Below are 13,996 nucleotides of genomic sequence, written 5' to 3' on the forward strand. Positions count from 1 at the left end.
GGCTCCCAGCTCTGGGGCCTGCAGGAGAAGGCTGCCAGGACCACGGCCCCCTGCAGAAGAGCCCAGAGCCTTGGAGCCACCAGTCTCCACAGGACTGATGTGGTCTTACTGGCTTGTTCGAGGGTCCCCCCAGAACAGTGGGGGTGGGGTGGGGAAGCTGGATTGGTATAAGGGAAGTAGGAACACCAGGGTGCTGGGACAGGGCCCAAGCTGGATGGGTTCACTTAGGGATGTACACACAGTCCTTAGAGGTTCTAAAGGTGAGCTGACTCCTGACTCAGCCCTGACCCCTCTTGCTTCACCTCTCCATTTCTCAATGCCCACCATCCCCCCTCTCATTAACTCAGGTGGGCTGCCTGGACCTGGAGGTCTTTAAGAAACAAAAGAGGAAGTAGGGCCTGGGGGAGACCTGTCCTGCAGACAGATGTGGCTTTGGACCTATGCCTTCCTAACTGGACAGCCTGGGCTCAGGGCCTGCTTCTTCCTTGGGAGACGTCTGGCCTGGGTCTGGAGCTCAGGTCCCTTTGGAGACCGCTTCTGACCCATGGCTTTGTAGTTGGTGGGGCCTCAACCTGTGCCAGTTTTCAGTGGTGAGACAGAGTTTTCCCTTTTATGTTAGATTGGGAGAAGAGGTCAAATAGGCCATCAATTTCTTGTAACTTCCTATTATGTCACAATAGTTGTAAAACTATTAATAAGTGAGTAACAAGAAAAACAATCTGATTAATGTATTATTTATTATATTATTAACAATCAGTTCTGAGACAAAGTCCAATTCAAAACATTACTAAGGATTCTATTATTAGTTGATTTTAGAAATGGCATAATCCAAACCTATATTTCAATAAATCTTCTTATGTAATCTTTAAGGAAGGAATTTTTCACCTCCATCATTTGGCTCTGGAAAATCTTTACAGGCAACATTTTTACATTAGAAAAAAAAATTCAGTATAGTTGTTATGAAGGTTCAAAGAGATGTGGTATGCACAAACTATAAAAATTACAAATCATTCTTTCTTTTGAACACATATTTGAATTTAAACAGTTTAAATAATAGTGTTTTAGATGAATTTGAAATGAACTTCAAGAATGGTTTGTTAACAGCTTCTTTTCTTTCTGATGCACTGTGGGAAAAAAATTCCTTTCCCATTTCTTCAGCAGTAGGGGCTACAAAAATGGTGTCCCAAATTAGGATTCACCTTATCCTCTTGAGAAATAAGCCAAAGAGGTTTTGGATCTGGTGGAATATATTATCCGAAGGGAAACACCTGTGGAGAGAGAAGCCCTGTGTCTCCAGAGCGGGTCCCCCATGTCTCTGGGGATAAGCTGTGCTGTGGCCTCAGGGAGCCCACACAACTATGCACAAGGGACGGCTCAGAGGGGCCTCACCCCACGTGCGAAACACGGTAGGAACAGGAAGACCGGGGTTGAGGGGGTGACAGAAATCCTGAATGGCCTGAACCATTTTATACTCCCTACTTGCTGGAACTCTTGGGGAAAAAAGCAAGGGTTTTCCAGATAGTCTGTCCACAAAAACAAACGAGTCACCTCACTGATTCAAAGACACTTACTGTCTGTTAGTGTCATGCTACCAACAGTTATAATACTTTAATGGGTAGGAAAACTTATGGATTTAAACCTAAATTTTCTGTCACTAAGATGTTTTAACAAACTGGTATCAGACTACTTATGACAATGTCAATACTACACATACATCCAATTGCTTTTTTTTCCTTCTACTCTTTCTTTCAGGAAGAATCTGGTTATCTAATTTTTGCTACCCATCAGTCTCCTGTTTTGGACAGCAACTGTCCCCTACTGGCTGCAAAATACATGTTCGTGCTGACACATGAGATGTTTACCAAGTTGCATGTTGAATGAGTCCCATTACTTCAGAACTATGCTGAGACCTGTTTACACGTACCCACATTCACTCATATAAAAATAGATATCCTTGACTCTGTAGAATCCCTCATTTACACACCACTAAAAATATGTTCTTTCATTCTGACATCTTTTTACCCAATCTTGCCAATCAGATAAGAAACACTGTTAAGACTGGGAGATAAAACCTTTTAAAACAAGTTTTGTAGCAGAGATTAATTTTAAAAAAAGTTCTACTTTTAGAGCAGCAGTTAGAAACTTCGTTCTTGTAATATGTAAATAATACTGTTATATCAAATTGTGGTTTTAAATTAGTTTAACAGTTTCTTAGCTCTTCAAAAATAACACAGATTTCTGTGTTACTTAATGGCTTCTCCATCCTTCCAATTCCAAGGAATACAAAGGTCTCCATCTTGAAGAACAGAATAAAAATGTGAAATGCAGAGGTGCATCCCTTGTAGGTAAGGCAGTGACTGTTCTAGAAGTCTCTTACAACAATCCACCATTTGTATACTAGAAACGCTGGGCTCCTTATAAAACTTTTCCAGGGAAAATTTTTTCGTTGAAGCCTGTATCAATTCATTTTCAATAACCTTTAACCTGTTATATTGAAAATAAACATAATATTGCCACAAGCTATCACCAAATAAAAGAACATAAAATGTACATATAATTTTATATATTGGGGCTCTTTCTTTCAAGATTTTATTTAAATCCAAGTTAGTTCACATATAGTGTAATATTAAGTTTCAGAGGTAGAATTCAGTGATTCATCAGTTACATACACCACCCAGTGCTCATGACATCACGTGCCCTCCTCGATGCCCATCCCCCAGTTACCCCATCCCCCCCAACCTTCCCTCCAGCAACCCTCAGTTTGTTTCCTAGAGTTCAGCATCTCTTATGGTTTGCCTCCCTCTCTGTCTTTATTTTGTTTTCCTTCCCTTTCCCTATGTTCATCTATCTGTTTTGTTTCTTAAATTCCACGTATGAGTGAAATCATATGGTACTTGTCTTTCTCTGACTCACTTATTTCACTTAGCATAATACCCTCTAGTTCCATCCACGTCATTGCAAATGGCAAAATTTCATTCTTTTCTATGGCTGAGTAATTTTCTTCTTTATCCATTGATCTGTTGATGGACATCTGGGCTCTTTCCAAACACTGGAGTCTAACTTTCTACTCTCAACACTGAAAATGGTGTCCACAAAGGGTAAATGACATGCTTAGAAGACATGCCAATAGTTCTTGTGCATGTATCTCTGAAAGTATTTGTTAAATCTTTTAGCAGCAATGGGTAAAAATAAAGACATAATTTAAAACGTTCTTATCCTGCCTCACTGAGCAGCTGTTAGTGACCAAAGAAAGCAGACCGCTGAGTGTAAAAGTTCCTAGTTTTAGGAACCACCTACAGTCTGACCCTTGGGCAGTAATGACTTCTGGAGACTCCCAAACACCCAGCAGGCTCAGAAGACAGGCCCCTGGGGAGGACGCTCCTCCCCTCCACTCTGTTCTATGCCCATCAGCTCCCTCTCTTCCTCTTGTTCCATCAAGGGCTTGAGTGAAGGCCTAGAAAGCAGACAACTCAGGGCAGAACTCAGTGTCTTAGATACACAGATGGCCAGTTTATGGGTATATTTTGGTAAAAAGCTTCAATCCTCCAAATCTTGAGATGTGTTAAAGAGGCCTTGTCACGTCCTTGAGTGGTGTGCAGACCAGAACGGACATCTCTTGGGAAGCCCACGCAGGAAGGGGAGTAAAGCAAAACTGCCATGGTCAAAGAAGGTTCCCAAAGAAGTTTAAGTATTGCACTGGTTAAAAAATACCCAAATAACCTCTATTTATCCACTCTTAATCTCTGCATAAAGGAAAAAAGTACCATGAACTATCCATAAGCTAGAAAAATATTTGAAAACAGAAATGGTCGTTGTAGTCAGCTGGGACTTAGTAGCACGGGTCTGTAGTTACTGACTTACTCCCTTCAACAACACCCGGAACACTTTCTCAGGTGCTGCTAGTTTTTTTCTGTAAGATTACTCCTTCTAGACACTGCTGCTTAGAGACTGAAGAAGTTGGACAGCAGAGTTGACGGGGTTCTCAGAATGTTCCAGCTGGACCTGTACCTATTCTTTCCAGGATTAGACGGGAAGAACCATAGGTACCATCAACAGCAGGGACCGACAAACTTTTTTGTAAAGGGCTTTTCTCACTGGCTCAAAAAAAGGGAGGGGGAGGTATTTAACAATCTGGCTCAGAAATGGAGAGCCTGGCATCTGGCCAAGTTAATGTGTAGTTCTCCAATGATGCATCTTTACACGCATCTCTGGCCAGGGCCATGCATTCCCATCCCTTCTCAGAGAAGCCTCTCGCCTCATCCCAGGGTTGCCCCGACCCCTAGGCCACAACCTCTACAACCAGGAGGGCCCATCAGTCCTTCTGGAGTACAGTTCTGCATGAGAATCGAGCCCAGAGAGGGCGGCCTTCACTGGGGCTCTCTCCAGGGCTGGCCCTTCCAATAAGGAGGTGGCGGGGAACAGCCTATCCCTCCCTGGGTGCCTCTGGAGTCCAAAGCAGACGAATTTAGATGATTTTTTGCCTTTCCTTATGATTTCTTTGCTTTATTATATTCATACTTCAACAACAATGAAATAGAGGAAAAAGGGAAGCACAGCACAAATGAGAGAAGCGCCATGACACGGTGAGTACGGCTGGTGGCGAGTTTTCTTCCTTTCCTTCTAATGCTAAGAAATGGGCCAGACATTTCCTAGGGGGAAATGACCTTTCTTTCCCCTGACAAAAACGATATCTATTTTTTTTTTTTAAATAAAGCTCCTTCTGCCTCTGACATCAACTGTGAGTTCCACAAGGGTATCTGTTCTGAGGGCCGGCTAGGTACCAAAGTACTCAATATTAGTGGAATAAATGAACATTGTTTTAAATCGTTTTTTCCTATTCTATGTCAGTATCAAAATTATTTAAACAGTCTTCTATTACTGTACATTTCTACTGTTTCCAGTTTGCCTAAGTGATATTAAAATTTATAGTATATGATATAGGGTAGGAGGAAACATGAGTGAGTTACCACAAAAGCAGTAAGTGAGGATAGCCCGTGTAGGGAGAGCTGCTTTACCTCTAGGCCCAGGTTACCCTAGGTTATGCCTGCCCCACGTAAGAGCTGTGCATGGGTCATTACCAGCCTCCAAAGGAGGGGGTTCCACAGTACACACATTCCCCCTGGTAGCCAGGCCATGTTAAGAGGCAGGGGCTATAAGTCATGCAGTCTTTTTTTTAAAAGTCATGCAGTCTTGAAAAGGCCATGTGAGGTCGACTTGAGACCCAGATATTAGCTTAGAATACTGGTTTTAAACCGTCCACAAGCCGAGGGTCCTGCAGAGGTACTCAGAGGACCCCGATGGGTATGAGCGGCTTCTAGCTCCCTTCCTCTTTGAACAGAACACCTGCAAGCTTTTATCTCTTTTATCAATTGGGTGTCCACTTGAGAATCTGCTTTATAGAGATATGCAGCTAAAAAGTGAAAACCATAGTCCAAGAACACACTTCATCTGCGGAAAGCCTTATAATGAAGGCAACCTTAATAGGGCGGGGAGAACAGAGTGAAGGGAAGCAGAAGGCAAAGGGGAGGGAAAACTGCAGAGGTCTGCAGAGGGATGAAGGTGATGAGTAAGAGGGAAGGTACACTGGGACCAGCAACAAAGTGGCTTCCTCTCCATGGGGGATAAAACAGGGACGAGGGCTCCAACGCCAGAGCCAGAAAGGGGCTCAGGGAACATGCAAGTTAATGGATTCAGCCAATGGGTGCTTCCTGAAAGCCACCTGTGTGCCAGGCACTGATCTTAGGATGGGAGTGAACAAAAGCAACAAAAAAGTCTCTGCCCTCATGATGCTTACATTCTGTCGGCGGGGTGGGGAAGGCAGGCAAATGAATGAGGAAAACAGCCTGTCAGAGACCAATGGTGTTGAGTATGAGGGAGCAAGGCAGACGAGGGGCGGTGGAGTGGCGCACACAGGAGGGTGCTGGTTCCCGCTGATGCTCAGGGAAGACCTGAGAAGGTGGACGTGGGCTGAGACGTGAGGGAGGTGAAGGGCAAACCAGGAGGACACCAGGAAGAGACGCTCCAAGATGCTGGATGAAGATAAAAGGGCCATCCGGCTGTAGCAAAATGAGTGAGGGCAAAGTCAAGGGCGCCCCGGCCTGCAGGCCGGCTCAGCAGGAGTGACTTCTCACAGGGCGACTCACTCTGGCCGCTCTGATGAGTCACTGTATTGACCTGACTGACTCGCAGGATGGAACTTTCAAAAACTAACCTATGTGAATTGCATTTCTTTTTATTTTACTTCCTCAAAATCTAGTAGCAATGCACCACAGCTACAAAATGGCCACTGGAAAGACAGAAGCAGCAACTACAGTGTAGCCAACAGCCCTCACAGGGACAGGTGGGCCAGAGCTGCTCCCAAGAGTTAAAGCTGACTTACAACGAAGAGAAATCACATCACAAACATGAAGCCTTACCAACCAGTCAAGAAATGGGACATTCGTGCCACTGGATTGGGCCAACAGAGCTGTCACCAAGTCCACAAGCAAAACTAAGAGATGTAGCTCCTTCACTTATTCTCTACACAGAACGATCCCATTATCTCTTGTCTTCTACGGCTCTCCTCCACCGCCACCCTTGCTTTCAGATGAGCAACTGGTGGGGATGGAGGGGTGAATGGGGGGCAAGACAGGAGACATGTGGAACCGGCGGCTCCCCAGCACACTGCTGAACGGTCACCTCAGACCCTCTACCTTCCAGGTTCTGGTCTCTGTACTCCTCTCTCTCCTTCTCTGGGCCACTGTGTTCCCTTTAGCGCTGCTGTGGCTTTCCGGGAGCACAAGCCTTGTGCTTCTCACCCAGCCCCTCTCTGGCCCAGCTTCCACTGACCCTGTGCAGAACCCACACCCCCCACCAGAAGCGCAGTCCAGGGGGGTAACAGAGCTGGCCCCAGCGTTCTCTCCACGGCACCTGTCATAGCCTCAGGGACACAACCATCATCACGCCAAATGACCGCTAAATGAATGAACAAGTGAATAAATTCTCAGTCTCCAAACCTCCTTTGCCAACATCCTTAGAAAAACCTCTTTTGAATGTAATATCCTCCTTTCTTCATAGGAGATACATAAAACATTATCAAGCAGTATCCAATGCCCACAAATCAGGAAACTGTTGGCTACCAAGTCCTTCAAAGACAGAACATAGGGACAGGACCGCTTATGAATGACATCAATTTTTTACTTTAAAACTTCTTCTCATTTACTTAAAATCAGTAGTTCTCAATGTTTTAGACCATCAAGATTCCTGTTATTCAAGCAGTAACTGAATTTTTCCCATCTGGAGAATTTCTTTCTGACATTCTTATCTTTTGTTCTGCTCATGAGTTGACGTTTATACTAACAAGCCTTGCTTCTCAAACGGAGGCACATGGTGGTAATGTCAATGAGGCTGTTACAATCAGAAACACCACATGCAATTCCTGGCAGACCAAGGAGGTGGGGGATAAATAAACGTGGATTATGCACAAATCAGTCCACTTCCTAAGTTTCATGCAGTTTTTATGTCCCATCTTTATGAATTCCGAAAACCTGAATTTTGACAGACTGACTGACAGGACATTACAAAGGGCTCATGGCACTTACTCTTCTTTTCTTTTCATGTTGTCTCTTGCCTGCTGGGCTTTGGTAAGGATAAACCACTGGAGGTTTGCTGGGTCACAGAGGCTTGGGATGTTAAAGTGCCCGAGTTCATGCAAGCTTGGAGCATATCTGTCACTGTAACAAAACACATGTGAAAGGAAAAATCACTCATCCCTCCATTCCCCACTCCACCCCCAAAGAAAATATTTTAGTAGTCTGATGAGTGATGAAGGAATTCATCAAGAAAATCCACTTTGAAAGTATAGTAAAATTATGCTTTAAGTTTTGCTGTTCCCCAAACAGACACACGTTCAGGATGACCACATACTTCCTTACCTCGTGGCCACCCTCATCTGTAAGATGAGCCCGGTGAGGTGTGAGGTGAGGTGTGCATTTAGCACCAAGCATAGACTGTGAAAACAGTATGTGCACAAAAAATGTGGGCTAGTGATTCAACATTAGTTTAATTCTAGAAAGTTTTCCGTAGGATTGACTTTGCCCTGTAAGTGGCAATGTACTTCAAGACTATTCTAGAGAGTCAATCCTTCAATTCCTTTAAGTTGGCTTTTTTAATGTGTAAATGAGTGTCACTTTTCTTTAGTTCCTAAGAAAAACACAAAACAATTTAATCCACTTACACAATGCATCTAAGTGAAAGAATAAAAGTCGTTCTTGTTTTAGATATTTACCTGTTAAGGATCATCTGTAAACCACGCAGACTGCGAGGGTGAAAGGGTATTCTGTTTTTCACCAGTCTACTATAGAACACATCAAGAAGAGAGTAATATTCTTCAAGCGTCAATACTGGTTGCAATTCCTCAATATAAACCACTTGTATACCTCCGAGGAGGTAGCTTATTTGGTCTTCTAAAAGCATCAGCCTCCTCTGAAGGTCAAAATAACTTGGTAACCTTTCAAAAAGCTACAGTATTTAAAAAAAAAATGAAACAAATATTTAGTTTTATGTTATTGTAATAGCTCAATTTTAGGATTCCAATAAATGGGATTGAGAAATTTTAACAAGAAAATTGTTTTCCTAGACGGAAAGGTCTAAGAAGTCAAAGAAAAAGACTTAATGTAATGCTGGAAATATTAATATTCAAAACAAAACACTACAAATCTTAGGGATTTTTAGATAAGACTAAAGAGATTGCAGAAAAAAAGAAATAGGTTCCAAATGAAAATAAGTCCTAAGTACTAACATTTAAATCTAAAATTAGTTTAAGAATGATTACATGGTATAATAAAGAATGGTCTGAGAAATAAAGTACATGGATTTTAGCACCAAGTCTACTTCTTCAGAATTTACTTTAATTCAGCAAAACTCAATTCCATGCAATAAACATCACTGAGCACCTACCACGTACTTAAGCACAAATTGGGCACCTGTGTGTACAGATTTGAAGAGCTGGGCCCTGCTTTTCAGTCGGGGTACAAGTAAACAAAACAAGAATCAGGATTCTTTGTACTACGTGCCATGTCCACGTGAGTGGATACAGAGAAGACGTTCAAGTGAAAGGTTTCTAAGGAAGTCTAATGTGCCTGTCTGAAAATACAGACAGGATTTCGCAGGCGTTAAGTGCACATGGAGGTATGTCAGGGGAAGAGAGACGGAAGCATGAAGAGGGGCAGCACACTCCACGCACACTCCAATGGGAAGGCCCTGGTGTGCTGTGCTGAGGACTCAGACTTTACCTGGAGAGCTGGGGATGGGCAACTTAACAGTGGAGTGGGAAGGCATCAAAAACCTATGCTCTAATAAAAGTAACTGTAGCGTACGAATTCTACAAGTTATCTATAATGGACTTCTAACAGTCTGAAAATCATTTCCCTACCCACTTTCTCCATTTTTCTCTTGATGATTTATCTATATATAAATGGTAATTACCTTTAAAAAACCTTATTTTCAGATAACTCTAGATTTGAACATCTTCCCCCCTTTCCCCAGTGGTAATGTCTTGCAAAACTACAGTATAACATCACCACCGGGAAACTGACATTGATCTGATAGAACTGATTCAGACTTCATCAGTTCTACTTACACTTAGTTGTGTGTATGTGTGTGTATTTAACTGTATGCAGGTTTGTCCCATGTGTAGATTCACACGCCATGACCACATGACATAGAACAGTTCCACCGTAGGGATCCTGCACGCCCAGTGATGCCCCACGGACCACAGGGGAGAGAGCTCCCTACTCCCCAACCCCTGGCGACCACTAATCTGTTCTTTCCACAATTTTGTTATTTTAAGAATGTTACATAAGTGGAATCAAACAGTATGTAATCTTTTGATACTGACTTTTTTCACTCAGCACAATGCCCTTAAGATCCACCCAGGTTGTTGCTGGTATGAATACTTCATCCCCTCTTCCTGTTGGGTAATGTTCTGTTGTATGGATGTGCCACAGTTTAACCATTCACACTGTGAAGGACATTAGAGTTGTTCTAGTTGTTGGCTATTATGCACATTCGTGTACAGGTTTTTGTGTGAACATAATTTTTCACTTCTTTAGTTTAAATGCCCAAGGGTGCAATTTCTGGGTCACATGGTAAACACGTTTAGTTCTGTGCTGTCACGCTCTGTTCCAGAGCCCCTGTACCATTCTACATACTCCCCCCAGTGACGGATGAGTGATCTGGTGTTTCCACACCCTTGCCAGAATTTGGTGCTGTCATTATTTTTCATTTTAGCCATTCAAAAATATTTGTCATCTGTAGGTCTTCCGTGACATAGCTATTCATTTTGGATTGTTTGGTTTTTTGACTACTGAGTTTTAAGAGTTCTTTATACACTAGGTACACAGACTTTGTCAGATATGGTTTGCAAATATCTTCAACCAAATATTTGATTGGAACAGACATTTCACAGAAGAAAGTATAAGCCCATGAAAAGATACTCTCCATCATCTGTCATTATGGAAATGCAAATTAAGTCCACATGAGATAGCACCACACATTAGGTGTGTTAGGATGTGTTAAAATTAAAATTAGGATGGCTAAAATTAAAAAGACCACCAGCACAAGCATTAGCAGTTTCTCAAAAGGTAAAAATACCCTAACATATGATCCGACTATTCCACTTTTAGAAGAAAAGGGAATATATGTGCATATGGACACAATGTTTCTAACAGCTTTATTTCCCATGCCAAAACTGACATAACTCAATGTCCATCAATAGGTAAATGGATAAACAAACTGGTATATTTATATGATGGAACACTACATGGAAATAAAAAGAAATTCTTGACACATGCAACAGTATGGATGAATCTGAAAATAATTATGTCGAATGAAAGAAAACAGAACCGCCCCCCAAAAAGAAGTATATACTTTGTGATTCCACTTATATGAAATTCCAGTTATAAACTGATTTATAGTGACAGCAGACCACTGGTTGCTTGGGGAGAGGGTGGCGGGATGGAGGAGAGAGTTTACAAAGGGACATGAGCACACTTTTGTGGGTGATGGATATGTTCACTATCTTGATTGTGTTAATGGCTTCATGGGTTTTTACACATGTTAAATCTCATCGAATTATACACACTAAATACGTGCAGTTTATTGTATGTCAATTATAACACAGTAAATCTGTTAAAACCAAAACAACAGAATGCAGGCCTTTTAGGCTATGCTTCAGAAAAGACTATAAAATTTCCAAATAAAAACTGACTTAAAAATCAGGCCTCTTGAGTATTTTAACTACATGATAAACATCTATTCTGAAAATAGCTGAAACTATGATCTGAGTTTTTTTAGTTCACTGACATAACAGCATAGTTTGAAACAAAAGTAAGTCAGGATTTTTTGCTTTGAAACTTTTCCTTACTTTTGTCCAGTGATGATGGACATCCATTGTTCCTAGCATCACATGGCCCACTGCACTCATTCCGGATCGGTCTGTAAATATTATTGTACATCCTGGTGATAAAACACAAACCCTTTGGTCACTGTCCATAGATGCTTCATTTTTTTAGTATTGTGCAAATAATTAAATTTAGTAAACAAATTCAGTAGAAGCTTAAAGGCTAATTTTTTATTTTATTTTATTTTTTAAAGATTTTATTTATTTATTTGACAGAGAGTGAGCACAAGCAGGGGGAGTGGCAGGCAGAGGAAGAGGGGGAAGCAGGTTCCCGCAGAGCAGGGAGCCCAATGCAGGGCTTGATCCCAGGACCCCAGGATCATGACCTGAGCCGAAGGTAGTCGCTCAACCAACTGAGCCACCCAGGTGCCCAAGGCTAATTAAAAAAAAAAAAAATTTTTTTTAAAGATTTATTTTAGAGATGGGGAGAGAAAGAGAACGCACAAGCGTGTCCACGTCAGGGAGTGTGCGCAGAGGGGGTGGAAGAGAATCTCAAGCAGATTCTGTGCTGAGCCTGCCACCTGGCTCCATCTCAGGACCATGAGATCATGACCTGAGCTGAAATCAAGTCAGAAGCTTAACGGACTGAGGCACCCAGGTGCCCCTTAAAGGCTAATTTTGTGTCTCTGTTTTACTCAAAGGAACAGATTTAAAAGTTCAGCTGTGATAAAGTCACATCTGTAAGGTCTTTTAACACTTAGTTTTCCTCCACAATTTACAGATGTGTATAGCAGCTGAGTGATATTTTAAAAGAAAATGGAAATTGTTTACCTTTTGCATTTTTAAGTGTTTCCAAGTTGTGCTGTGCTAAGCGGCCTAAACTATGAAGCTGGCTACAGCGATGGGCGATGCCCCAGCTCCTCTGCCACCTAGTACAACAGAGCACACAGGCGCGTTAACACCAGGCGCCCCCGAGGGAGGACGCCTGCATTCACCCCTTGCTACTTGATGCCTGGGAAAGCCAGTGAGTTTCTTTCTCAAGTAGGCATATGTTTTCCAACTAGCTCATTTTTTTATGAAGCAACCAAATGGAAAATGAATGGTTTGCCAGAGGGTAAAAATATTACTACTATGTTCAGATATCCAAACATTTCAAACAAGCAAATACACTATGCTGTTTCTATTTTAAAATAAGGAAATGAAATGCGGAACACTTAAAAAAAACCTTTTTCATCTCCACATCATTCAATGATGATGATTTTGTTTTAGATTTAAGTTCTAATTAGGAACTCCAGACTAGATCAGATTCTTTTTATCTTATTCTAGAGAAAGTGACTTTATGACATGTAATCTACGTATTTTATAAATGAACACTGAATCTTAGTGACACAATGGAACCTGATATCTGTGTGGTGTCACAGAGGCACTGGTATGAGCACTGATCTTTAGAAGCATCAGAACATCCCCCTTTGAATTCTAATTCTGTTACTTACTGGCTCTGTGACCTTGAACAAGTTGCTTCTAGCCTTCCTAATGTTTCCATTTCATACATACAAAGTGGGATCACCTCCTCCAGCACAGGTAGCATAAATCAAAGGGGATAACATATGTGAAGGAGTAAGGCACTCAAAACAAGCTCTCAAAAAACTTAGGTTCCTTCTTCATCCTATTACCAATTCTGATGAATGTCATTTCTGATAAAATGGATTTTCAATACTTTTTCTTTAACCCACAGGTGAAACAGATATAATTTCAAAGAATTAACACTGTGATAAAGCTACTAAATACAGTTCTTACTAATAAATGGTCTTTCACACAGGTGGCTTAGAGTTAGAAACAATGTCATTGGTCACAGTGTTTCTCTTTTGTAGGCTTGGCTGATTTTCCGATAGTGGAAAGCCATCATACCCATGATCCTCAAATGCTTTGGTCTCAGAATGCTTTTGCACTCTTAAAAATGGAGAACCCAAAGACCTTTTGTTTATGTGTTTTAATATTTATTGATATTTACCATGGCAAAAATCAAAGCGGAGAAGTTTCTACACCATACTGTAATATAATGCTTGTTTCTTTTTATGATTAAGAAATCCTTAAAAAAAATCCTTTTGTTTTCCTAATTCTAGTCTCTTTGATAGTTCATTTAGAATTTATACTAGAAAAAAGTACTTTTATGTACATAAATTTATTTTACAAACTTAAAAAGGATCTTGTTATTTGGGTGTTAGCTAGAGAAGTCCATACTACTACACTGTGAATTAAAAGAACCCTCCTAATCAAAGCAGGGCCTAAAAATAACTGATGTGATGACAAAAGTGCAGCCATCAGCACAAATCCAAACATCCCACACACACCAAGTCTACACGCTTTCCTTGAAATCTTATCTTATAAAACTATGATTTGAAAACAAAAAAAACAAAAAAACCCCACTATAATTTGAATATACAAGAACAAAACATTTAAGTATTATCAGTACTCCACAGGCACAGGAAAAAGGTGCTATTATGATACCCAAATAGTCATTTAGTTCAAAAGAAGAAAAAAAAATCCTGATAATAAAGGTTGGAAACAACAAAACAGGTTACAATGAACTGTAATAGAAATGTTCAAGCACAAGAC

The 13,996-nt window shown here is 41.2% G+C and overlaps 1 protein-coding gene across 6 annotated transcripts in view; it reads right to left on the reverse strand.

Annotated features, from left to right (window-relative positions):
* Nucleotides 1-724: 724 nt before the first annotated feature.
* The window catches only part of LOC113916762 (T-cell activation inhibitor, mitochondrial), a 178,584-nt gene continuing 165,312 nt past the window's right edge, over nucleotides 725-13,996 (reverse strand). For all 6 annotated transcript variants that reach the window (XM_027583681.1, XM_027583680.1, XM_027583685.1 and 3 more), the window contains 5 exons: nucleotides 12,212-12,309; nucleotides 11,405-11,496; nucleotides 8,267-8,499; nucleotides 7,581-7,712; nucleotides 725-2,484 (listed from right to left, as the gene is read on the reverse strand). In XM_027583681.1, the coding sequence (XP_027439482.1) occupies nucleotides 2,244-2,484; nucleotides 7,581-7,712; nucleotides 8,267-8,499; nucleotides 11,405-11,496; nucleotides 12,212-12,309 (796 nt within the window). In that variant the 3' untranslated portion in view covers nucleotides 725-2,243. The remainder of the gene's footprint in view (nucleotides 2,485-7,580; nucleotides 7,713-8,266; nucleotides 8,500-11,404; nucleotides 11,497-12,211; nucleotides 12,310-13,996) is intronic.

This window comes from Zalophus californianus, chromosome 1 (assembly GCF_009762305.2).
Source record: "Zalophus californianus isolate mZalCal1 chromosome 1, mZalCal1.pri.v2, whole genome shotgun sequence".
Classification (NCBI taxonomy): Eukaryota; Metazoa; Chordata; class Mammalia; order Carnivora; family Otariidae; genus Zalophus; species Zalophus californianus.